Genomic DNA, 27,475 nt, shown 5'->3' on the forward strand with positions numbered 1-27,475 from the left:
TTTTAATGCCTTGTTGACTTTGCTGGGTTTTTTTGGGTCATGCACACAATGTTTTGCTAGGGCCATAGCCAATGATCTCACGTACTAATGCCATAACCAAAATAATGTGGTAGCCATCACTGTTTAGATATAAAATTAATGCTTGAAAAATGGCTGAATGCTGTATTTTTACAGACTTTTTTTTTTTTTTTTAATATGAAGGTGGAGAAAGTGAACAATACATATGGCCCTTAAAACGTGAAATCTCACTTAGTCGCTTGTGTAGCATACCTGTAAAATTATAAGGACTTCAGAAACAAAACTTTTATGATTATACACATTAGAAGCATTTATATATACAGTTCATGTCATGTCTGGAATTTTGCTTCAATAGTTGGATGTGAGTTTCTGTCTTCCAAAAATCATCAGGCTTGTGGGAACGGAGGGCCACAGTGGCTATAAAAGGGGACGCTCTAAAAAGACATGGGAAGTCAGATACTTGATTTTAGAATGAATGCATTTGGTTTTGATTTAGGCCTTTTATTTGTGCTGAGCTAAAGTTCCTCATACTGAATAAGGTAGGCTATCTAATGCTCTAACATTACACACAACACTAACAAATGCATATTGATAACAATGACTGTCTGTTTTTGTGTTTCTACAGATGAATTGGATACCAAACCCCCATTTGTCCACTAGGTGTCAGGCCCTGACCGGTAACCTGTAACCATGAAATGACAATGACTTTGTGTGGAACTGTGCACACATTGGCCGTTTATACAAGCTTTTTAATTAAGTGAGGCCTTTTTCGTCATTGGATCAGTAACATTTATATATAGATATTTACATACAAATATTTCTTTAAGTATTCTCATGGCTATGGAGCAAAGTGAATTCGAAATGAAATCAGTCCTTTGTCTTGAATGTTTTGTGAAAACCAAGCTGACAGGTCAAGCTGAGAAACACCTCATTATGACTATGACGACTATTGAAGCACAGGAAGGATCAAACCTACTCCCTCCCCGAACTCGCGTGCAGTCCTCATGTTTGAGCCTGTGAGGAATAGATGAGATCCGAATCCCCGCAGACTGTGTATGGATGTGCGTTTAGTGCCATTTTCAGCATTTCACGTTTGCCAGGAAACACCAGCACTGGCAGATTCATCAGTGTTGTATCATGCTCCTCACAGAGTCCAGAGATGCATGCGTCGTGCTTCCTGCAACATCCTCCAGCATGACTGGCTTGGTAGTGGGTCGGTGATGGTCTAGGAGGTCTCTTGAAGAGCTGCACAGACCTTCCTGCATGGTGAAGGCATCAATGCTATGGCCTGGCCCACCCTTTCCCTAGACCTGAATCAAATCGAGCACCTCTGCGACATCGTGTCTCATTCCGCCCACCGCTGCAATGTCGAGTCTACGGACTGTCCGGGAGTTGACTGATTCTCTGACCCTGGTCTGGCGGGGGATCCTTCGGAGAACATCCGTCTCCTCATCAGGAGCATGTCCAGCTATTGTAGGAATCATTTTGAATTGTGTTGAGGAACTTCCACCAAAGAGAGCATTGTTTGGCTGCTGAAGCTGACCTTAGTAGAGCTTTTTTGTGATTCAGAGGGAGTTGATGAACGCTTACCCTGAGCTGCCTGGCACATTTGTGCCATCAGTGACACCACCTGACAGGGGACAGGAGTGGGCTGTCATCCCCTGATCCTCCCAGCTGAACAGGGATTATTGTTGTACGGCAGCCCCTGAATGCCTCCAGTTACAGATGGTGACAGCGACAGAGGTCATGCTAGCGGCGCTCTGTCGCTATGTCCAGAATGATCCGCTTGTGCTGGACAGTGGACAGATGAACCAGAGCAACACAATGAGCATGGTTCAACCATTTTTCAAAACCAATAATGAATCTTTACCAAAACCATGAGTACTTCCACTCATAATTCAGGTGTTAACATGCTCCTGATTGAACAAAATCCTAGAGGGAGGCTAGGTTTTCATGTCCCTGTCCAATTTGTGTTAGATGTTGCACAGTAGAGATGAGCTGTAAGGTAATTTTTGCATTTGTATAACATCTCAGCACTGGGAATAAGTTTTTCCCCCAATTAGACTGAGAGCTTACATGTCAATTAGCAAGTGATTTACATGTGAGTCTTGATGACGTGGACTCTACACTATGGTGGTTTCAGTCTTGATATAAACCCTGGGTTTATGATATGCGACTTCGAGGCCCTATGTGGTTCCGTTGATTCAGCTCAGTGCTGTGTCTTGTGTGCACACACCATTACTGAATTTTATTTCATCACCATCGAGTGTCACTCTGTGCCTCTTTAGTCAAAGAGTTGCATGAACACATCTCTGTATGTCTTTAAAGTAAATACGAGAGCCAGCAGACTGTAAAATGTCTTTTTAATTTAAGCCCTAGCACCAGTGTTCCCATCTTTAATGCTGCTCCAGAGGCCTTTGAAGAAAATAGAGGGTTAGTGTGAAGGCTTTCGGCTCCTTCCAGCTGACCCATAGATCATCCTGACATCTAAAGCACCCTCCAATTAGTGTCAGCAAACATGCAGCTTGTGGTCTGCAGGCAGGTTGCAAAGCTGGTTGTATTGACTCAAACATCTTCACTCTGGTGGGACATTTTTCCTACAGTAAAACCTGGTTTGTCGTCAATAAGCACATTTTTCCACAAACCCTCAAAAGCAGTTTTTCAGGCAAATGAGTTCTCGCTGTTGGGGTGTCTCTAGATCAGTTGTTACAAAGCAGAGGATAAAATGAGTCTCATGCTCAAATTTATAATGCACGTTACCACTTCTGATAAAAATCATTAAACGTAAGGAAATAAAAATTTTGTGTACCAGCCCCATAGTTTAGATTTACAATGAATTATAGACAAGCATTCACTTGGTTGCGTTGCCCCCAATGACTGACACCAGTTTTAAAACATGAAAAACACAAACCGCTAGTGACACATCATGATAACAAAGGAGGATGTTTGTTGGTAATACACCCTCTTACACTGTATTGGCAAGTGTGACCTGCATGAAACGTAATCTAGAAGATCCAGTTTCTGTGGAGCTGTTGAGACTTTTGTTCCGCAGGAGATTGTAAAGAAGTACAGGGAGGTGTTTGCTTTGTGTTGATGGTCTTTCTGTCGCTTTGGGCCAAATTTAATGTATTATTGTATTTAATTTTATTTAACTCTGGTTTTACAGTGAGCAACTGTGGTCAACTGACACAATATCAGACCATCTGAAAAGCACTAAATGTGACTAGTACAACAACGGCATCTAGAATAATCTATGAAGCATCAGTCTGTCGGAATAAAGCATGTATAAAAATCACTACAGGAAGGCTGAAATGTAGCAAAATAATAATAGCATGAACAATAATTAAACTGACAACAACAATAATATATTGCATATATTTGTAAACCATTTTTGTATTTAAACTGACATTTCCATCAGTGAGACCTGGACGTCACCAACAGAAACTCTGGTTTACTCAAAACATCTTACAGATGTTGTTAAGAAAACATAAAATCGGAGCAGATTCAGAAACAGACCATCAAAGAAACAAGTTTTAAGAAGTTTATTTACAAAAGACACACATATTCTATATTTACATTTATTTAAATGACCATGACCCCCGACATGATCAGCACCCACTAATCCTACAATGTTGCTGATTAAAGATCCCACTAACATGCCCCCCATTTAACTGGGGAATGATAAAAACGAACATGTCAAAGGTTTGTACCAGCAATAGATTCAGATCACAGTCTCATTGTAAACCCTCTGCGAATTTCAAGTCAAGTATATCAGTACATTCACATCTACAGACACTAAACACGAAACATCTTTTGTGGGTTTCAGTAGTTTCTAAGTAGGAGAAGTCCATGTTTACTCACCTAAACAACGAGTGCAAGGTTTGCTATGGTACAACAAGGGACCCGGGCCTCGCGCTCTGCATGCAGATTATTATTATTGTGACAGCTAAAGGCCACAGATGTGGAAATGGATTACTGAGGTAGAGCCAGTTGTTTCTTTCTCTTGCTTTAAGCCATATGAGCCACATTGGTACAATTTACAGCTGCAACCACTGTTAAACCCGAGCTTCTAATAGCTCACGCTGATGCAAATTACATTTATATCCTTATTAGATTAAACTAGTTTCAGGAAAACCACTTTCCCTCCCAAAAGATTATACTCACATTGTGACATTTGCTATCGCTAATGATTCAGTGACAGATGTGGTTTAAAAAAAAAAAAAAAAAATCCAGGTTAAAGCTGAAACAAGAACGACAGTATTGTCAACCACAAACATGGAAAAAGAGGAACGGCGCAAAAGAATGTGCATCAGAGCAACATGTTATGTATTCAAATAAAATGCACATAGATCAAGGCACGGTCCCTAGCATGTATGCTGATGCAGTGGTTTAACTTTGGTTACAGCCTCTATGGTGGCATGCTATCCATGTCAGGCCTTTATACGGTCACTACTGTAAATCTGTATCATTTACATGGATCTAAACCGATCCATTGCCCTCTCCACATAAAGGAGAGCTTACAGGAAACGGACTCTCATGCTCTGCTCTGTTCTCGCTCAGCTTCATTGTGCTGCCTTCAGGCGTTTTGCTATTTCTCCCCATGGAGCTATAGCAGCTCCACTCTCTGAGCACAAACCAGCTCCCCGTTGATCAGATTCCACATGTGGATCAGGTCCGACGGCAGCAACTTGTGAACCACAATCATGCTCTTGAAGAAACACGGTTCTCGGTTCAACCTGCTGTTCTGATCTCTCACCAGGCCGAATGTCTTGAAGGCGTTGTGTTTAACGGGTGTGACCTGGAGCGCTTCCAGACACATGCCCAAGAAGACGTCGTCAATGGGGTAGAGCTCCAGGGTGCCGGCGACCCAGTGAAGCCTCCTGGCCAGGGCCCCGTCCATCAGAAAGCCCCCTCCGCCCGCATATGGAGGGTAGGCGTTTTTATTATACAGGGCCTCAGGGACGTAGTATTTATTTTCTTTTCGACGAATGGGCCTGGCGTTGAATATCACGTCGCCCACAAACAGGTTCTTTTCCTGGCTGCTGCTATCTAGGTACTCGACGATGTTCTTCACGTTGACGAAGACGTCGTCGTCCCCCTTGAAGACGAAGCGCACACTGGGGCAGTAAATGTTGAACCACTTGAGGAAGTGAGTCTCCTTGAGGGTGAGGTTGAAGAAGCTATCCAAGAAGTCCCACTGGAGGATGTCTCCATAGATGTAGTCCTCGTACTCCACCAGCTTCTGGTGATTTGCTCTCTCTGCCTCGTTGAGGGGCTTCCCAAGCAGGAAGAGCGTTTTTATCTTCTTCCCATCCACCACCTGCTCCTTGCCCCAAGTTTTCCGTATGACTTCTCTGCGGTCGTGCTGGGTGGCAACAGATTTAATGACCATGAGTAAATACACCTCCCCGTTGCACTTCTCTGGGTGATTGAAGGTTATGGGGAAGTAGCGGCAGTGTCGGTAGAGCATGAACTGCTTGAAGTTGTCCCCCAGGCTGGTGAACCAGCTCTGTCTGGTGAGGTTGAGGTTGGCGCTGCAGTTGGAGCTGGTTACATCCCATGTCCTGTGTCTGCTCTGCTCGTTGTCTATGGGCTGCTGTCTGCGGGCTGAAACTTTCACTTTAGACTGCTGTTTGCCAACCTTCCAGAAGGATGGAGTTCTTTTCTTATCCAGCGCAGCCTCCGGCTCCACTCCCCCAAAGCCATCCATGCGAGCTTGCCTACTGAGCACGAAGGGAGCCCCGATGTTGATGCTCCCTCTCTGGACTACAGTCAGCGCCACCACAGCCAGGAAGCACATGACGCTCATGCCCTTGTACACCTTCCAGCGATCTCTATTGTTCATTCTGGAAAGAGGCAAAGATCACAGATATGGGTCAGAGAAGGCAAAATACACACTTCATACTACACTACTACTTACTACGAAACATTTTGTTCAGCATTAAAGAATAAAATAATTAATAAAATATAAAATAAAATAAAATAGACACAATGAAATTTGTTCAAAAACGCAAAGCAATAAGCCAGAACCTTTATAATACCACATATTTGCATTAGTCATGTTTGCTGTTGTACAGTCAGTAAAACAAACAAGGGCAGATTGTCAGCGGTGTTTGCATGGGTGGGAGACCGGTTTTCTGTTTAATTCTTAGCCAGCAGAGGTGCAGGGATCATCATAGCATTTCACGTAAAATACGTGAGCTTATTGCATACAGAATATCGTGACATAGAAACACAGCGGACACCGGTCACATAAATGCAAAAAAGGCACAGTTGCGCTGAAAAAAAAACACTGTTACATCTGGAGGAACACGTGGAATGTTCGGAAATAATCGCTGCACTTAAGATTCTCATATTTCCATCATGCCAGGGCTCGTTGCAGACCCCTGAGACGCTCCTCTGTGGGCCCCTTCACCCAAATTACTACAAACAAGGCAGGAGAATTCACATGTATTCCAAAATACAATGGTCTTCAAATCCTGGTCTTTGTCCTCAGTCTTTTAAGATTTCACTATTTGCGCACACGGACTTCGAGGCACCTTGATCTTAAGTCTCACAGTAGAAAATGAAGTTGACAGCGATGAAAAGTAAAGAGAAAAACTTACTTACGTGTTTAACGTGTTCGTCCCACTTCAGAGAATTGCCCGGGCCAAACAAATGCTGATTATCCAGCCCAGAAGGAGGGACTCGTTAATCTTTAGAAGAAACCGATAAAAACCGGTTCCATCCCAATTCCTAGTCCAACATACCGAGTTCTGATAAATAGCGAAACGCTTTGGCCCTTCTGTGTCTGCTGATGCTCCTGAACTGCGTCCACTCCCACGCTGAGCTCCGCTTTTAAAGCCTCCGGCGCAGTTACGTGGACGCACGGAGCTCGGGCGATCAATGAAGGTATGGCAGGCCCCGGGGCCACACAAATGGCGCTTCCAAAACGCGTCATGTCCGTTTGAGTTCGCCCACGCTTTCCAACCACCAAAACATTCAAAGTGACTTGATAATCACTGATGACTTGGAAAAGTCAAAAGTAGTAGATTACCGATACTCACATACAATGTGTAAACACAGCAACATAGAACTCAAAATGGCCCCTTCCTTGGCTATGAAAGAACATATTCACCAAATGCTGTAGATAGGGACACAGCAAGATAATAAAGCTAAAAACATTAAGCACATACTATTTCTGCTCCATAGCGCCCCCATTTAAAACTAATACTAATCAAACCACTAATATCTGATAGCTACCATAGTCGGTCCGTGCATGAAGTGCAATTCATTATTCATGTGTAAAATGAAAATTGAATAACGTCTTTACATGCTGTGTTTCGCTTCCGTAAATTGGTAAAACACATTTGCGATATACTGATTTACCCATTCTCCTTTTCTCCACTTTCAAAACGAAATAAGAAAAAAGGAAACCGGGGGGCGGGCCAGTCGTCGAACTTTCACAATAAAACACCCAAGAGCATTGGAAGCGCAACATCGGCAAATATTTGTAGCTCTTGAATGATTGCGGTTGTGTTTTGACACACAATGAGACCCACATTGTTAACATTAATCAACGTAACAATTATTTATTTAGCCCGTCTCTGCTGACAACTGTCGATTACGTTACGACACATGGCGTTTGCTAAAGGAATGACAGGTCCGTCAGCTCGCCACCGTTGGGTCACTTACAGAATCACCTGCCAACAAAGCTAAGTTTTCGGGACATCCTGCTTCATTAGACTGCAGCGATATCACGACCTTGTCGACACCTGATGAGGAAGAATTTGGCGCATCTGCGGTGTTCCGGTGATTTTTCAATTTATGATGAGACTGAAATCGCGTCCTCCTGCTTGGCCGGTTGATGCTCTTATGCCCAGGAAGACACTCTAATGTTGTGGCGGTCTTTGCAAGTATTCTAAACAGTGATTTATTAGGTTATTGTGGCTGTTTAGGTATGCTCCATTATTGGACTTCCTGTCTCAGAGCCTGCTTTACCTGCGGGAGAATAACAGCAACTCAACCTGCCTCACAAAAACTGAACTAATTGTGAGCCATGACTGCCCTAATGTGCATCACATCATCTTTGTGAGGCAGATTCTGAGGCAAAGTGTGTGTGATCAGATGATCCGTCACGCAACATCCAGGTGTTACTGTATGTACAGAGCAGATGAGTGCTTGCAGGGGATCTTTTTATTTTCCACCACCTACCTTTGGTATTGGTTTAGTAGTCATCATACCTTGCATTGAACATCTTGCGTACATGGTCTTATGATATTAAAGCAGTAATCATTTTTTTCCACACAAAACACTTGTAGTCACAACTGCCCATATGTTTTTTCTAACCTATGTTTATTTTCCAAGTTTAAATCCATTTTTTCTTAAGATAATTTCAACAAATATTCTTTTACACAATTTTATAATACAGCTTTCCAAGTCACTTTGGTAAAAGCATCTGCCAAATCACAAAATCTTTAACATCTTCAAGGCTGAACATTATAGAACATTTAATATTTTTCTATCTTAAAATCTATTAACAGTATAAAACAATCTCCCCAGCTATCCATCTTAAAATCTATTGACAGTATAAAACAATGTCTTAACAGTGTGTAACAAAAACAATGTGCAAGCGCTACAAGCCGTTAGCCAGGTTCAGGAGTGTCTTCCTGGGCATAAGAGCATCAACCGGCCAAGCAGGAGGACGCGATTTCAGTCTCATCATAAACCGAAAAATCTGTCATCTGTCATTACGTTATCTGTCGTAACGTAATCGACAGTTGTCAGCAGAGACGGGCTAAATAAATAATTGTTACGTTGATTAATGTTAACAATGTGGGTCTCATTGTGTGTCAAAACACGACCGCAATCATTCAAGAGCTACAAATATTTGCCGATGTTGCGCTTCCAATGCTCTTGGGTGTTTTATTGTGAAAGTTTGATGACTGGCCCCGCCCCCCGGTTTCCTTTTTTCTTATTTCGTTTTGAAAGTGGAGAAAAGGAGAATGGGTAAATCAGTATATCGCAAATGCGTTTTACCGATTTACGGAAGCGAAACACAGCATGAAATGACGTTATTCAATTTTCATTTTACACATGAATAATGAATTGCACTTCATGCACGGACCATAGTCAGTAATTGGAGAGTGGTGCAGCTAAGAGACTCCAGCACAGAAGGTGCAGTGTTCAAGATATAGTAAGTATAGTTTTTTTTTTGTTATTACAGAAACAGTTTTACGTTTTTAACAATAAAAAAATGCTATTGCAATTATAATTACTGTGTTTCTCCTTGTATACAGAATTGATGGACAGGGCTACTTTTTAAATTACTGTTCCAAATATTCTCTGTACACTCTTACCCAGGTGAAGTTACCTGCAAGTTTCCACGCGGTAACTGGACCGGACTTGAACCCGTTCTGGACAGCAGCAGATGACAACAAAGAGCACAAGGACTTGAGTGGACCTACCTGAATCCATAGCTTAATTTTTTTTTCACAGTTTTCATAAGTGTCACTATTAAGCACTTAGTATGTATCGCATGCATGCCATAGGGCACTAATAAAGTGACAATGACAGTATCATAAATTTGCTTTATGCTTTGATAAAAAGAACATGACAAACATTAGAGATTGCAAATAAAACACATGATTTACTGCTCAGAGGCATTCATCGACCTCTCCTGAATTTTCAAACATGTAGCTCTCAACATAATAGAATTTTCAGACACTGTACTAGAACTGTTATGTGTCTTTACTCTGAGCACAATAACTTATCATAAATTGCAGTGCAAAATTCCAAAATATTTCCAGATGAACCATGTGTAATTCAAACCCACCAGATGTGTAAACCAGCAAAAAGAAAAGCTTCAAAGTCCAAACTCTCATTAGTATTAACCTTAAAGGAGTCATATCATACTTTTCATTCTAAAAAATATTAGACTTTAATGTCTCAGTAAGGTCTCTGTAAATTTTCATCCCATAAAACCCTTTAGATCGTCCACACTGCCCCTGTGAATATGTGGTTCTCACTCCCCATCAGCAAACGCTGTGTTTTCTGGGCATGTCGCAAGCGAAGCTGCTCACCACACCTCTGTGCGGAAGCGCATACCTTTTTTGTTGTTTTTTTTTTTTTTTAAATTGGCTCCATGGATACGAGCCACCGCACGGTTACGATACAATAGGTGGCAGTAGTGCGACATTGAGAACGCAATCCACCGCAATCCTCCACAGAAGAAGAAGACCCACTACAGAACTGCACAACATTAGCCAGCTGATTCGTAGCGTTGTAGAACCATACGTCTACGATCCCGAATCTGACCCTGAAGCTGAAGAAGAGGCTGTTGAAGTCGCCACATTTCGGCTGATGCAAGATGTGTCTCATTGGTAATGTCGCATTTACTTTAATTGATTTATGTAATTTGCAAAGCGACTAGCGGTTGCTAATGCGTATGCTAAATGGCGTGTGCAGCTTGAATATTCACAACACGACTTACCTGGAAAACTCTCGTTAATAGATAACACTACTTTAGCTTACATTATTCAAATAAATAAGTTTGAGAGCATAGCTGAAATAATATAAATACATTTTACATTTACACATTTCACTGTTTTTGTCTTACTTGTGCTGCTGCTCTGACAATTTTATTTAAAAAAATGTGCATTAATATTTAGAGCAATCACTGCATGACCTACCTGGGAACAAAAAGCATTGGTTCAAATTATATATTGACCTAACGTATTTTTACTGCTTTTAATTATGTTTTTTGTCATTCTTGATAAATCTGACAGTAATATGTCTCTGTATCTGAAGTTGTTACAGGTATCTAGTCTACAGAGGCTAGTGAGCTGGTGCTGAGGATTCCTGGGGTGAAGAATCTGAGTTGCCATCTCTTCATGCTTCTTCATGCTTGGGTTGTAGATGAAGGCAGTTTCCTGATGGATAAAACACTAAAACGCTTATAGTATGATTGATGTAGACCACCTGTGGAATAACTCCTTTACCATTTGAGTAAAAATGTGTTTTTTGTGAGTGCAACACTCATTAAGAATTTTTTTATTTTGTTTATATATAATTTATATGCTTTTTATTTATGGCCGCTTCAATACTATGATTTCCTAAATAAAAGTGTTTTACCTTCAGAAACAGAGTTTAGTGAAATACATAATAGTTAAAGCCAACTTTATTGTAAACCAAAAAAATACACCACTACTCCAAAGCTAGAACAAACTGTTACCTTCACACTCCAATGTGCAATGTATAGGTTACTGAGTTAATTAAGAGGTCTGGGGGTTTGAGGTCAGAAGCTTTTGCAGGGCCCTGCAGACGAAATGCATGAAAGTAGGGTAAACAGGGAGATGTGGTGATCCTTGTTCTCATCACTATTTGGAAGACTGAGCGGAAGCAGTCCTCTACCAGATGGAAGCTGTGGCTGTCCTCACCATCACCTCATCAAAACAAAAGGTACTGCAATCAGAATTGTAGATTAGTGAAATGTTCATTATTATGTAGGTCAAAACCTTCTCTAATGTAAGAACACACAATACCAGACAAAAAATTAAACCAAACAAAAGGACAGGCCTGTCTGTGGTAAAACAACAGATAAACAGTTGTTACAATTCAAATATAAAAATCTAAACAGTATATACCAATTAAAATCTTCTATTACCTATCTTACTGTTGGTACATACAAACTTACATACCTTTACTCCTGAGCTGAGCAGCAGATGTCCGTGTACCAACAGTCTGCAGTGATTTCTCTGTTTGACAGCCTCCTTGCATGTAGGTAACTGGGATTTGCCCTCCTACAGTATAGATAAGACTGTTACATTTACTGTAAATTGTATTGGTCCTACAAATATAATGGCTATGGTACAAGCTATAGGTAGCTGACCAGATAAGCAGCAGGTATTGTAGAGATGTGACTAATTAGCAACTAAGCTTGAAACACAACACAGTAATCATTCCAACTAATCATGTTAGAATTTGATAGAACAATGACATAACCCAAAATCACAAGTTGATTTAGGCTGTGACACAGGACGGTGTAATAAACATAACCGCGTTCATCTGCAGGTTCTTTTTGTAGCGATCGACCAGCTGTAGCTCTAAAGTGCAAAGGCCTAAAGGCATGCTAACGGCTAACGCAACACAAACAGGAGCGGCAGCACGTCAACAGGACAAAAGCTTGATCCACCGCTTCCTGCCTGTCGCCGATCGAAGGCCCATCGCTATTAGCTGTTCCCCACACAGGTGTGTAACTGCGCCAACTCAGAGTAGCACATTTGAAAGGGACAAATGCTCGGTTGACTCACAGTAGCCGTTAGCGACGCTAGCGATTAGCTTGTCTCACATGTGGGTAACTGCATTTTAAACAGACATAACTAACATATTTAGATATCACAAGTATCAAGCACAAACTTACTACAGCGAGCTAGATCCACCGCTTCCTGTCTCTCACCGCTGGAAGGGCGATAACGATCAGCTGTTCCCCGCAGGTGTATGTGATTACAGAAAAAGGACAGACGCTAGACCCACCGCTCCCTGCCTGTAGCCGCTCGGTGCCGTTACGATAATCATTAGCTTTTCTCCACACAGGTGTGTGGCTGCAGGAGCCCACATGAGCACATTTGAAGGGGACAAAGGCTCGGTCGACTGGCTGTAGCCGTTAGCATAGCTAGCTAGTAACTTGCCCCACACATAGGTTACTACATTTAAACGGACAAACTAACATTTTAAAACATTATAAATATCAAGCATGTACTTACTGCAGTGAGTGGATGACGGACTTTAGAAATAGGTCCTTTTTTTCCAACAGGAGCCGTGAAACAAATCCAGCATTGTACGCACCCTCGTTTGAAATGCACATACGTATAAATGCTGAGGCAGTGTTTCTGGCACCGGTCCGTTAAAAATAAAAGTGACCCACAAATCCTCACTTGTTGATCCCTTGGTAAAGTGAAGAGACTTTGGTGTTGGTTAGAACACCTAAGAACCGAACTATTTCTATGGGAGGACTTGGGCGCTGCCGTGCTCGTCTGTTCACGGTGAGTGAGAGGGGGAAATGGAGGAAGTCCAGTTTTGGTTCGGGATCATTGTGGGGGTGGTGGTTCAGGATTTGCAGGGAGAACTTTCAACCAGTATGACGAAACCTGGGGAACGGCCTCAGAACAGTAGATATCTCTCTCCATTGGATGAGAAAATTTACGTTTTCAAAATGTGAAAAAAGCAGGAAATGCATTTCTACCGTGCTCAGTGTGTGTATATGTGACCCATAGAGTCATAGGGACGCTCCAAAATGTCTAAAAAGTGGATTTTGCATGATATGAGCCCTTTAATGTTTGACCAAAAGTTTAATGATTTATCTGCACACTCTTTTGTCTGTTACATAAATACGTTTAAAAGTTATGAGAGACATTCTCAAAGCAAATCTACAGAAAGGACCACATTAGCAGCAGAAAGCTACAGTTGAATCTGCTTAATGAAAGAGACTGCCATCAGATCAGAACAAGACTCATGTTGAAAGGTCATCTGCCTTGGCTAGTTGTGGTGAGTGGAGTGTGTGTGTGTGTGGGGGGGGAATGGAGTCACCTGCAGACAGGGGCAGACAGGCAGAAGTTAGTAAAAAATATATGCACAAGAGACAAACACAGATGAGAAACAACAACCACACACAAGATGATATAAACATGTAGAAGGGGGGGCACATATGTGATATAAACAATTTTTATTTTGATTGCCCTCAATAATCCAAGCAGAAGAGGTTTTATCCCCAAAACATAGTTGACTATATAAAAAAGTTTTACATTTTGAAATGAGTCAATTTGTGCGATAACATAACAGGAGGGTTAAGCGACGCTCTGTGTATCAAGGAGGCTCTTCTAAAATCTATCAAACCTATAGCAGCATACAAATGTTCAAGTCATCTGTATGCAGGAGATCTCACCACCCGTGCCACAGCTTGCTTAGTCTGCTACCATCAGGAAGGAGAATAAGGACCCCACTGCAGGCTATAACCAGCAGGCCAGCATCACAGACATGTATACTTGCCTATTCTTTCATGTTTTTACACAGCAGATGCATCACTGAAAGATGCTGGACAGGGTCGCCATAAAGTCCAGCTCTGTCCTGGGTCTTGCTCTGGACACAGTGCATGCGGTGGGAGAGGAGGGTCCTGTTGCTGTTACTGAAACAGAACAAATGGCAGTGATATGGTTAGAAAACTGGGAGAAGATTATCATTGAAGCAACAAGCAAATCCCTGTCATGGAATGTGCTGGACTTACAGTATACCTGGCTTATCTGTGCAACGTCCCTTGTTCATTATTATTTCTGTGATTGTATTTAATTCAAAATGTATCAATCTTCACTGCCCCTGGTTATGATATATTGCTATGCAATTCAACCCACTTCATTTATATAGGTCATTAAAAAAATTTATATAAATAGTTAACTGGGCAGTGAAAACCATATCAGCAACCACTAATTAAAACATAAATAACAAAATATTTTTTAAAAAATTAGTAAAGACATTGTTCAAAAGCAAATAACTGTCTGCATTAAAAGCTAGTTAAATAAAAATGTCACCTGGACAGCTTATGGTAGAGTGTAAAACCTCTAAGACATAACACTCAAAAGATAAATGCAGATTCCAAAATGCTATGGTTTATATTGCACACTGAAAAAAAGGAAGCCATGCATCTGTAGGATTTAAATGAACATCTTGTGTGAATTTTAATCAAATGTTTTGTGTTTTAAAGGAAAAAGGTAATAGTATTGTGTAGACTTTAAGCCATGTGCAGAGAAAGTACATAAACGCATTTGGTTCAACACAAGTCTCTGAATTTGGAGTGAAGTGAATCAATCAAGTTCATATATCGTCATGAAGTTTCTCGTGATATGTAGCGAATTTCGCGCTATTATTTGAAGAAGAAGAATAATAGAATAGGTATTCTTACCTAAAATAATTCGTATATTAATTAATTCATAAGTATATGCTTTATATTGTCATTGGATTAGTCAGCATGTGTTCATCAACTGACATTTGCTCTCGTGCTGCGTTAACTTCAGCTACACTAATGAAAAAAGTCCAAGCAGGCGCCATTACTGTTACTACGCAGCTAAGTTATTTTGCATTTGTTATGGCAAAAATTGTCTCTTCCTTATTTCTATGTGTCTTCCTTACTTCTATGCAGTTATTATATGATTTATGACTTATGTTCTGCAATTAATATCTTATGTTTTGTCTTACTGTATGCATTTGACATTTCACCTAGATTGTTCAATGGTTGTCTCTGCCTGATAGACTCTCAACTCTAGCTCCCAAACCCAAGGTCGGGGAGTTGTGTCTCTGTCTGTTGAGACTTGGTGCTCCTTTCTCACAGATAGTTGGACGTCAGCAATGCAGGTGTGAGAATGTAAACATCTTCACACACACTGTGACAGGGAGGAGATGGTGCATGTAATTTGATTGGGTTAGAAAGACATTCCACCCTAGTCGGACAGAGAAGCTAAAAGGCAGAAGCAACTTTAGGATCGTGGGCTCTTTGCATCACACCTTCGTGGTGTGTGCACTGATCTCCCCAGCTGGTTTTTGGTTTGTTGATGTGCACGATCAACATCCATGCTTTTTATTTGCTTTCCCCATTATTTTTATTTTCTTTATTATTTCAATAAATCGCACAAAAGGACAACTCTCTCATCTGCCTTTATTGCAAAATTTCCACCACAGAAATTGGCGTTGTCGGCAGGATCCCGCAGCAGGTCGTCTGGACGGTGTGACCAGGGACGATAGTCCTGAGGACTAGGGTCGCTCAGCCTCCGAACCTCTACAGACATTCAGAGCTGGGAGGACTGCTCACCCGTCTGGATCGCCTCTGACGAGATCCACGAACTCAGATTCAAACTCAAATCCTAATTTGGCTCAGCTCGGTGAGAGAGATTCCTTTTAATTTGGGAAAAAACAAAAAGAAAATATAACTAGGAAAAGAGATAATATTTCTAAAACGACTATGTGGCTGAAAACATCTAAAATATAATAATTAGGACCAAACAATTTTTTTTTAATTAAAAAACTTAATATTCGGGTAAAATTAATTAGGTCAAAGTGTGCCCTGGTGGTCGAGACGGTGGTTGCTAAGGGTTGGCTCGTGGAACCGAGCTTCCGTCTGTACTGAGGATACAGACATGTTTTTCTGATCTGTGCGTGGTCCACACGTGGGGGACTGAGTATAAAAGACGGCTTCTGAAAGAGGGAGTGCGTTTGCAGAGTGAAGTATTTTCAAGAGACGAGGGCCCCGGGCCTAGAGGGGCCTAACGTTGAGGAAGTACTTCGTGAAAGACTCTGTCGCCAGATCGGGTTGGTTCCCTTTTTACGGAGACGTCCGATAAAAAGGCATTTTGGGAAGGTTCCGGCCGGAACACATAAAAATCTAAGGCAGAAAACCGCCGGGACTCTGAAAGATGGGTTCGGGGCGATCTAAGTCTCCACCACCAGACTGCAGCATTACAAAACTAAAGGTAATTAAAAGTAAAAAGTAAATATGGTTATTAGTGCGTTTCATGTTTCCATGAGTGGGAAACTGGTTATGGGTTCAAAAGGAGAATCGCTTGTGTAAAAGACATATGCACCTTTAAAAGAAAAATTAGATACAAAAAGATGAAATTTGAAAAAGCAAAACTATCAAAACTAAAGCCCTAAAAGAAACAAAAGAGTGATGAGAGTAACAGGAAAAAAGGAGATAACAACTCTGGGGAAGAATTGTTTGCACTCGCCACACACACACATACACCACACCACACACACACATGTCATGCCAAGAGCAAATGCTCCCATTCTTTCTGCTCTCTATTCTAATGCAGAACTGAGCGCGATGAGGGTAAATCCGGATCTGGACTCCTTTCCCACCATCAGCAGAAGAACCGAAGGAGAAGAAGCGCCGACCAACAACCAGAACAGGGTGGAAGCTCTGACACCACAGCAGCTGGAGGACACAGACCACAGCATGGACGCCTCACCGACTCACACAACGTCTGCAGCCATCACGTTCTGGGCTCATCAGATGAACCAGCTACTACAGACCCCGCACCAGCATGAAAGGACTGTGTCTGAAGCTTCAGAGGAAACTGTCTTACAAGCGTGTGTGTCTGACAGACACCTGCTTATGACAATCAGCAAAGGAAAACAAGGACAGAGCAACAGCAGAAAAGACGTGCTCTGACACAGACACTGGTTGAAACAACAGGAGAGGCTTCAGACGTGATCGGCCCAAAAGAGCTGCAACCGAGGATCCAGGAAAGGTCTGTCATCGAGGAACAACTGTCCCATTGAAATGCTTCACCCACTGGCGCTCACATCAGACTGATGGTTGGGGAAGGAGGAAGGTGACGGTTCCTTTTCACGTGACGTACAAGACGGTACCGCAAAAACACACACATATTCATACACGCAATGAAGAAACACGCTTACAGCTGATACACGCTCAAATTCATGTTCATGCTTATCTGCTTGCAATGAAGAATCGCTTTTTGCTCAAAAAAAAATCCCACAGAGTGATTTTAAAAATATGACAAACAGCTAAATGACAACTGCTGCATGACTTTACAGTCTGATGGGTTTAAACTATTTTAACTTGCAACAAATTCAGTAATAAAATCCTTCATGTTTCTAAAAATACTTGTGCACAATATAGGTTTGTCTGGCCAGACTAGAAGACTGTAGAAAACAAAACCAGACCATAGGAAGACTCAAACTGACTGAAACAGACTATCAATGACTATTAAAGGGAAGACGACTATTAGAGAGAAGTAATAATAATTACTGTACGTACCAGACTATTAAAGAAAAACCTATTCTTTCACTGTCTTGTGCAACATCTGACAGCAAGACACCGTAACATTCATTTTTGCTTTCAAACTTATGCCCAGGTTAAATTTTTAGGAAGAGATCTCATGTGTAGTTTAGGTATTTGATTGATTTCCACTCCAGACGAAGTGCAGGTTACATCTACAGACATTCTAAATAATCCCTCTTTTGTTGGTGTTAACTTCAGCTCAGCTGTGCTCCTATCATTGGCTGCTGAGGGGGGGCTGTAACTGAGGCCCTCACACAGGCTGCTTCACAGCTTGTTTATGATTTCACACACACACTCAAACTGACCTCAACTTCCCTCTTTTGGGATGAACACAGGTCTGCGCTTGCGATTTCTTTTACTAACGAACAAAAAAGATTTTTGATGTTTATTTTACAGTTCCACACGTCCCTCTGTGAAAACATGATGGAGACAGATGCAGGACGTGGGTCCTTTCGTGAACAGATGTCAACGGGGTAGAGACTGGTGAACGACTTCTGACCCCATGTGACGTATTCACCTACTTTGCATACTTTTAGAAAACTTCTTTTTATTCTGCCTGTTATGTGCAGCAAACAGTGAACTTGGTACCTCCACATTCTAATGACACACTACATGCTTTTGTTTTTATTTTCATTTTTCAGAGGACGCTCTGACCCAACACTCAGCCTTACAGGAAGCCCTGCTTCCCTGTGGCTCACACACAGACATGATGTAGGTTTGATCAGAGGATGTGAACCAGTGGTCATCACACCTAAATTTGACCACAGACCATGTAAACAACAACACCCTCTGAAAGGAAGCCATAGACAGCGTTACTGCAGACACCACTAATCTACTGAATCATTGGATGCTACAGGCCACAAAGAGAGCCTGTCTAAATTACAGTTTGTTCAGACAAAGGTTATTTTCTGGGTCATTGTAATTACAGCTGATGGCAAATCCATCTCACCCAACAGAGTTAAAGCAATTTGAAACCTGCCTAAACCGTGCACGTATAAACAGCTGATGTTTTTTCTAGGTCTTCGTTCTTATTGTAGGAACTTCATTCCTAACTTTACTGTTTGAGGCCCCACTCAGGGTTCTGATGCAGATGTCTTCATCGTCCACTTCTTGTCTCACGTGGACGTCTGAGGCTGAACAGGCGTTCACCGACCTCAAACTTGCTCTTCAGTCGGCTCCTACTTTGGGTCTACCTGACCCTATGCGACCTTTCACCCAAACAGTGGATGAGAAATCAGGTTGTATGACCTCTGTCCTTTTACAGGATCACGGAGGACGTCCGCGCCCTGTAGCCTATTTCTCTGCTAAGCTTGACCCAGTCGCTGCGGGGCTCCCGATGCCTCCGAGCAGTGGCTGCGGCAGAGAAAGCCGTGCTGGCATCACGTGACATTGTTGGCTATTCTGGTGTCACCCTGCTGGTTCCTCATGCCGTGTCTTTGATCCTTCTGGAACAAAAAAAACATCACATCTTTCTACAGCCCGATGGCTTAGATACAACACCATCTTACTGGAAATGCCAAACATTACTGTCAAAAGGTGCAATGTGCTTAATCCAGCCACTTTGTTTCCAGGCCCTGACGATGGCGAGCCTCACAACTGTGTTTCGGTGTTGAACCAGGTCTGCACTCCGCGCCCAGATCTGTCGGAGGTGCCAATTCCTAACTGTGACCTCGTTCTCTTTGTTGATGGCTCCGCCTCTAGAGACCCTGCTTCGGGCCGCTGTCAGGTTGGATATGCAGTCTGCACCTCTCATACTGTTTTACAGTCTGGCGCTTTGCCAGGACATTACTCTGCTCAGGCTGCAGAGTTGATCGCACTGACCGAAGCCTGTAAATTGGCTGAAGGGAAGTCTGCTACTATCTACACAGACTCCAGATACGCTTTTGGCGTCACACATGACTTTGGTGCTCTGTGGAAACACAGAAGGTTTTTGAAATCTGATGGCAAACCTATCTTGCATCATGATAAGGTTGCTGATCTGCTCGACGCAATTCTGTTACCAGCTGCAATTGCTGTATGTAAGTGTCCCGCACACACTGGGGGCACTGATCCCATCTCTGCTGGAAACACACGTGCTGATGCTGCTGCGAAGGCAGCTGCTCGACATTCCCTTCCCTTTGCTCCCTGCCTCTTATCCTCCACCTCTACCCAACCTCCCTCTCCTCCCTCTGCTCTCCCTGATCTTCAGACATTCTCTACCCCACAGGAACGCAAGCTCTGGCTGACGAATGGCGCCACCAGTAGCCATGGCGTTTGGTATGGGCCCGACGGCAAACCTTGCCTGCCTAAACACTTTTTCCCTCATTTCGCGAAGTTGACACATGGATTAGACCATGTATCAAAGGGGGGAATGTTAGATGCTCTAAAACATTGGTACACTAAGGGATTTTCAATCTATGCGCAAAAATACTGTGAAGCATGTATGACATGCGCCCAACACAACCCAGGTAAGACGACTGCCAAACCACTGGCAGCTCACCCACCACCGGAACAGGCGTTTGACCATTTAATGCTGGACTTCATCGAACTAACGCCGGCAGGAGGTAAAAAGTATTGTTTAGTGATTGTTGATATGTGGTCAAAATGGGTGGAGGCCTTCCCAGCTAAACATGCTAACAGCCATGCAGTTACCAAAGCCTTGCTGACAGAAATAATTCCCAGATGGGGAATTCCATCTAAAATCAGCAGTGACAACGGCTCACACTTCGCAAACCAAGCCCTCGAGGAAGTGGGAAAGTTTCTGAACATCGACATCAGAAAGCACTGCTCTTACCACCCTCAAAGCGGAGGGGCGGTAGAGAGAAAGAATGGCACTTTGAAAAACAAACTGGCTAAATGCTGCTCAGAGACTGGTCTCAAGTGGACTCAGGCTCTTCCCATTGTGCTCTCATACATGAGAATGAGGAGAAGGATGAGAACAAACCTCAGCCCGTATGAGATCCTATTTGGTAGACCTCCTATGATGGGACTCCACCCTGAGACCGAGACTAGGATTTTACCACCTACTGAAATGTGCGAAGACGCAATGCTACAGTACTGTAAGAACTTATCCTCTGTTCTGTCCCAAATCTCCAAGCAGGTGAAAGCGGCTCTGCCCAAACAGGCGACAGAACCACTGCACATCATTCAACCAGGAGACTGGGTGATCATTAAGGAGCTTCGCAGGAAGCACTGGAACTCAAAGCGGTGGCAAGGTCCCTTCCAGGTCCTTCTGACGACCAACACGGCTGTGAAGATCGCAGAAAGAGCGACTTGGATCCACTCCAGCCACTGCAGGAAGGTCCCGGATCCGACAGACGACCCTCCATCTATATCTACACCACACGAGAAACCACCACTGACGAAAAGAACTGAGAAGGTCGACCCTCGCTGTGCTCACACATGCACTGAGGCGAGGCTGCGTTGACCGTTCAGCTAAAGGTGTGAGCCAAGCGCCGCCTGAAGCTGCGCCGGTGAATCACACTATCAGACCATACATCTACACACACGCTCCTGAGAAAACACACACACGAGCAGCCTTGAGTTGCCAACGCTGGACGACGTGTAGACTCTTCACATCACGGGAGTGACAGTGACTCAGACGACATTGGGAGGAAACCTGGCGGTGATAACGAATCCCAAGTGTCTCTGTGATCAGCTGATCACTACCTGAAGAACTCCAACGAACTGGCAATACTTCAACACACAGGTTGGAAACAATCTAACGCTACTGTTCAACAGGACGAAGCAGATTGTTACGAGACATCAATTGTAACATCGTTGCGTTAGACATTTTATGTTACTCTGAATATTGCCTTTATCATATGATGTTTCCATGTAACTTCACACACTACTTTTGAAGAAGAAAATTTCACAACACTGAGTTTAAATATCCTGAAGTTGACTTGGTGTTTAATTTGCTCACAATCACTTATTCACTGCTACAAAAATTTTCATCCTTCATCTACAGATGAAAGACAACACAAGCGGCAATATGCATCATCATTCTGGTTAAATCCCTGAATCTCCTATTTGCTCTAGACGCAAATGTACAATTAAAGATCCGAAAGCATGAAATCTATCTTAAGATTATATGATACAGAACCCCACCGGAAACCTATGGCTATCATACATTAATTGTATTTATTACATTACGATTGAATGGCCGTAGACACGTTGTTAGCAGAGAAAAGAGGCGTTTGTGTTATGTTTGGAGACGCATGTTGTACTTACATCCTGAATAACACTGATTCTAATGGTATTGTGGCGAAGGCGCTCCACGGCCTTCAGAATCTCAGCTAACTCTGGTATAGGTTTTTTTTCCCTTGGAATTGGCTAGACGAAATGTCTGGAAAATGGAAATCTGTTCTCATGTCCGCAGCTGTTTCCCTTATAATTGAGATGGCTGTGATTCTCTTGTTTGGTTTTTGCGTTATCACACTGGTTAGAGGTCTCATCATGCGTGCGACCCCAGCAACACTCTCGTATCAAATGACACAATGCACTATGTTCAAAAACCCCAACTCTAATTCACTTAATGACTTTGACGATGGTCTTAGGCTATCTGACCACGAAATATAATCTGATACGAATATGATTATGGGCTTATTTTCTTCACATGCCGATACAGAAGTTATTCTTGTATAACTACCCACCAAAAACAGCTCCCAACCTTTTATCCCTAAGTTACTTGCATTTTATGTGAAGGTGTATTTTTGAATTTTGACTTAATACACTTATTGTTTCATTTGCAAGGATCTTGTTTGATTAATGTGTAATCAAAAGGGGGGAGTGTTATGGCAAAAATTGTCTCTTCCTTATTTCTATGTGTCTTCCTTACTTCTATGCAGTTATTATATGATTTATGACTTATGTTCTGCAATTAATATCTTATGTTTTGTCTTACTGTATGCATTTGACATTTCACCTAGATTGTTCAATGGTTGTCTCTGCCTGATAGACTCTCAACTCTAGCTCCCAAACCCAAGGTCGGGGAGTTGTGTCTCTGTCTGTTGAGACTTGGTGCTCCTTTCTCACAGATAGTTGGACGTCAGCAATGCAGGTGTGAGAATGTAAACATCTTCACACACACTGTGACAGGGAGGAGATGGTGCATGTAATTTGATTGGGTTAGAAAGACATTCCACCCTAGTCGGACAGAGAAGCTAAAAGGCAGAAGCAACTTTAGGATCGTGGGCTCTTTGCATCACACCTTCGTGGTGTGTGCACTGATCTCCCCAGCTGGTTTTTGGTTTGTTGATGTGCACGATCAACATCCATGCTTTTTATTTGCTTTCCCCATTATTTTTATTTTCTTTATTATTTCAATAAATCGCACAAAAGGACAACTCTCTCATCTGCCTTTATTGCAAAATTTCCACCACAGCATTATTCGTAGTGGTAAGCAGAAACTAATACAGAAAGAATACACTATAGGTTCGGTTTGTGCTCAAATGTTTTGTAAACGTCCCAGACTTAAACTTATTAGACTGTAAAATTGTATCTATTGGAAAAAGTGGACGCAGGTGCATGCTAGCAAGACTAGCAAGGTTTTCTGCTTTTTTTTTAATCAAGGAGAGGTACCAGTACGTAGCTAGTTTCAGACAGGGGTTTACTTTATCAAGGAGCGCTACCAGTATGTAGCTGCGGTCGGTTTTAGACAGGGGTTTACTTTATCAAGGAGCGGTACCAGTACGTAGCTGCGGTCGGTTTCAGACAGGGGTTTACTTTATCAAGGAGCGGTACCAGTACGTAGCTGCGGTCGGTTTCAGACAGGGGTTTACTTTATCTGGCTTGGGCTTTAGTTGGTCAGTCACTGCTGGTGAGGACGTGTTCTTTGAGCGAGCGCGTGATGAGCCCGCTAAAAGGGCTCCGGCCATTTTTCTGTGAAACTAAGCCGTAATGTTTGTGTGCTACTCAAACATCTCTACTGCTTCTGCTGCAGAACCGCGTTTTACACCACATTGCCTCAGCGAAGACTTGTTCTGTGGTGAGACACTTCATGCACCTTTTTCTAAGTACTCTTATTCTTTGAATGCTTATATCTATTTCTATTGTAATTTCTCATCAGAGTCATTAGTTGTTTTTCATTGTGCATAACGTTTGTATGAATGTTGATGGTTCCATCTGCATTTTGCTTAGCTAAAATAATATTCTGTTATTTTTATTGTGGTTTTGTTATTGCAGATTGACAAACAAGCTTCTTCATGTCATGGACTCAGTTTTTGTGGTGAGCATATTATTTATAGTCCTGACCATTGACACTGTGCTAATCCAAAACACAAGTACTTTTCAGTCTTGTAACACTTCTTTTGGCTTCTCTCATAGCCTGTGTAAAGTGAATATTCATGAATGTGCAAGTAGACTCCACCCCTACCCTCAAACAGCGCTGGTCTCAGATCAGAGACGCAAACTCAAGCACCTCCAACATTGCGCGCAAACCCCGCCCACATCTGATCTGGAAACTTTTGTTTTTAGCCTGGACGTAACTTCGGCTAGCTAGTATAGTTAGCTAACTAATTCGCCACCGGCGCCACAGAAATATTCTATTTAAACCTACTTAACTCCCCATTAATGGTGTTTACGACAGAACAGCAGTTTGAAGCGGAGCCTCAGCCCGCACACCTGCCGTTACAGCCCGTTCAATCTCTGCTAACTGGAGTGAGTGGGAGCTGGCGGCCATGATGGCTTCTACTTCAGTATTTTCGTGCACCGATTCAGATGTGGGCGGAGCTATGCGTACTGTTTGACGTGTTTGAGTCCGCGTCACTGATCTAGAATAATAGGGGGTGGAGTATACTTAAATATTCAGTTCGATCATTTAACATTTACATTTAACATTAACATTTAATATTTAACGTTTACATTTAGATTTAACATTTACATTTAACATTTAAAATTTAGATTTAACACTTAACATTTACATTTACATTTACATTTACATTTACATTTATATTTATATTTATATTTAACATTTACATTTATATTTAACATTTACATTTAGACTTTTGCACATTTAACTAAATGTGAGAAAACATTTAGTTAAATGTAAGAAAACTAGTTATAGGTGCTTCTTTTACATTCGGCACCCCATAGGACCACACTGTCAATTAAGACCGGTGTCACAGCAAGAGCCTGTGCAGCTAGACAGACAGCAAACTAATAACACGAGGCTCTACGCAAGGCGTGCTTTTCGTATATTTATGTTACATTCTGTGTTTGTATTCTGTGACTGAAACAAATATGTCTTTCTTTCTACAGATTTCTTACACTGTATTTAGATTGAAATGGGACCATGTCGGATTCATAACACTGGGCACACAGTGAGCGCTTTTGTTTCTAAAATGACACATATGTGAAGTGATTCAAATACCTCTATTTATTTATAATGAAATAAGTGGTAAGTCAGTTACTGAGATCTTGTTTGTCCTCCTATATAGATTTTTTTGTTTTTACAAAGATAAAGAATGGGCAGTATTAATTATAGCTGACTAAATGTCTTGATTATTACATGTAACTTAATATATATGTATGTGCTTGAGTTTAACAACTCAATTTTTCACCTCCTCTCTTGTTTCTCTCTTGTTTCTCATCTTAGGAATAGGAGCAGTTAAGGATACCAAAATGTCCTGAAGCTGGCCTGGTCCCTTTTTAGAAATTACAAACCTGCAGGGGCTTCAGGGCAAGAGGGTACACAAGCAGATACACTCTGATCAGTCATCCCTCGGATTGCGTGGCTATCAGAGAGGCAAAGCTGAGCAGCATTGAGGCTCTGTCATTTTTTCAGTACTCACCAATGGGACACAGGTGGCTGTGTCCCATTGGTGAGTACTGAAAAAAATAACACGTTTTGTTTTACTGCGCTGCAAGTCTTGTTTTAATGTAAGATGAAGCGCCTAACAACAGTCTGTGTTTAGCAGGTTCTCTCACAGGCAAGTGAAGGGTGCTCGAGTAGGGGACTGGGAATGTCCCTGATATAGTTCTTGGCTGTGAGGATCTGCCACCGGGGACTGCCCCCTTTGCCACCTTTCCAATGTCATCAACCAACAGTTTTTTTCCTTGACCAGCTACACCACTGGGTATCCCAGTCCTTCCACCACTCCACTGCACTTCTTGCTTTATTATTGTTCATTTTACAATGTCTTTACTTATTTATTTAAAAAATATATATTTATATATGTTAATTTATATTTTAATTAGTAAGTGGTTGCTGATATGGTTTTCACTGCCTCGTTAAAGCACTTTAGTCAACCTGTTTTTTTTAATGACCTGTATAAATAAAGTGGGTTGGATAAAGAATAACAAGGGACGGTTGCAGAGATAAAGGTAGATTTTAGAAGAGCCTCTTTGATACACAGTGTAACTTAAACCTCCTGTTATGTTATCGCACAAATTGACCCGGACGTTTTTTAGTTTCCAACCTGTTTTCCTCTTCCACCCCCTCCCCCCACTCCACTTACCACAACTGGCAAAGGCAGATGACCGTTCAACACAAGTCTTGTTCTGATCTGATGGCGGTCTCTTCAATTAAGCAGCTTCAACTGTAGCTTTCTGCTGCTAATGTGGTCCTTTCTATAGATTTGCTTTGAAAATGTCTCTCATAACTTTCTAAAGAGTGTGCAGATAAATCATTAAACGTTTGATCAAACATTAAGGTTAATACTAATGAGAGAGAGTTCAGACTTTGAAGCTTTTCGTTTTGCTGGTTTGCACATCTGGTGGGAAAGTTATTGTGCTCAGAGTAAAGACACAGTTCTAGTACAGTGTATTTATTATGTTGAGAGCTACATGTCCAAAAATTCAAGAGAGGTCAATGAATGCCTCTGAGCAGTAAATCATGTGTTTTTATGTTTTATTATCAAAGCATACAGCTAATTTATGATACTGTCATTGTCACTTTATTAGTGCACTATGACATGCATGCGATACATACTAAGAGCCTAATAGTGACACTTATGAAAACTGTGAAGAAAATTCAAGCCATAGATTCAGGTAGGTCCACTTAAGTCCCTGTGCCCTTTGTTGTCATCTGCTTCTGTCCAGAACTGTTGACGTCCGGTCCAGTTACCACGTGGGAACTTGCAGGTAACTTCACATGGGCAAGGACAGAGATAATTTGGAACAGTAATTCAAAAATTAGCACTGTCCATCAATTCTGTGTAAAAAGGGAAACACAGTAATTACAATAGCAATAGCATTCATTTTTTAATTGTTAAAAATGTTAAAACTGTTTCTGTCATAATAAAAACACAGGGTTGACCTGCACCATCTGTACTAGAGTTTCTCAGCTTCACCACTCACCTAACAGTGATCATGGTAGCCATGGGATATTATGTTTTTTAAGCACAGAAGATGGGTGCTATAGAGCAGAAATAGTATGTACTTAATGTTTTTAGCTTTACTTTATTATCTTGCTGTGTCCCTAACTACAGCACTCGATAAATATGTTCTTTAATAGCAAAGGAAGCGGAAGCATTGTCTGTGAGTAGAAGTCACCTACTACTTTTCACTGTTCCAAGTCATCAGTGATCATCAAGTCACTTTGAATGTATTGGTGGGAAAACATGGACGGGGAAGATTAGCATAGACAAAACGAGACGCGTCTCGTTACGCGTCACGACCGGACATGACGCGTCACCAACGGACGTGACG

At 41.9% G+C, this 27,475-nt stretch overlaps 2 protein-coding genes and 1 long non-coding RNA gene across 4 annotated transcripts; 1 reads left to right on the forward strand and 2 right to left on the reverse strand.

Moving 5' to 3' along the window:
* Positions 1–3,545: 3,545 nt before the first annotated feature.
* b3gnt7 (UDP-GlcNAc:betaGal beta-1,3-N-acetylglucosaminyltransferase 7) lies at positions 3,546–6,942 on the reverse strand. Of its 2 annotated transcripts, none has more exons than XM_029149013.3 (2): positions 6,624–6,942; positions 3,546–5,864 (listed from the first exon to the last, which is right to left on the reverse strand). In XM_029149013.3, exon 2 carries the CDS (start codon positions 5,861–5,863, stop codon positions 4,625–4,627), a length of 1,239 nt encoding a protein of 412 aa, XP_029004846.1. In that variant the 5' UTR covers position 5,864; positions 6,624–6,942; the 3' UTR covers positions 3,546–4,624. The 2 variants fall into 2 exon arrangements, with proteins under 2 accessions (XP_029004846.1, XP_029004844.1); XM_029149011.3 differs by having other exon boundaries at positions 6,628–6,935.
* Positions 6,943–11,245: 4,303 nt separating this feature from the next.
* Positions 11,246–13,045, reverse strand: LOC129604055 (uncharacterized). The gene is made up of 3 exons (XR_008694610.1): positions 12,762–13,045; positions 11,697–11,798; positions 11,246–11,460 (listed from the first exon to the last, which is right to left on the reverse strand). It is a non-coding gene; the product is annotated as an uncharacterized LOC129604055 (long non-coding RNA).
* A 2,080-nt stretch (positions 13,046–15,125) lies between these two features.
* On the forward strand, positions 15,126–23,172 carry LOC129604010 (uncharacterized). The gene is made up of 2 exons (XM_055508319.1): positions 15,126–16,511; positions 16,854–23,172. Exon 2 carries the CDS (start codon positions 19,359–19,361, stop codon positions 21,249–21,251), a length of 1,893 nt encoding a protein of 630 aa, XP_055364294.1. The 5' UTR covers positions 15,126–16,511; positions 16,854–19,358; the 3' UTR covers positions 21,252–23,172.
* The last annotated feature ends 4,303 nt before the right edge of the window (positions 23,173–27,475 follow it).

The sequence above is a fragment of the Betta splendens genome, chromosome 4 (genome assembly GCF_900634795.4).
Source record: "Betta splendens chromosome 4, fBetSpl5.4, whole genome shotgun sequence".
Taxonomy (NCBI): domain Eukaryota; kingdom Metazoa; phylum Chordata; class Actinopteri; order Anabantiformes; family Osphronemidae; genus Betta; species Betta splendens.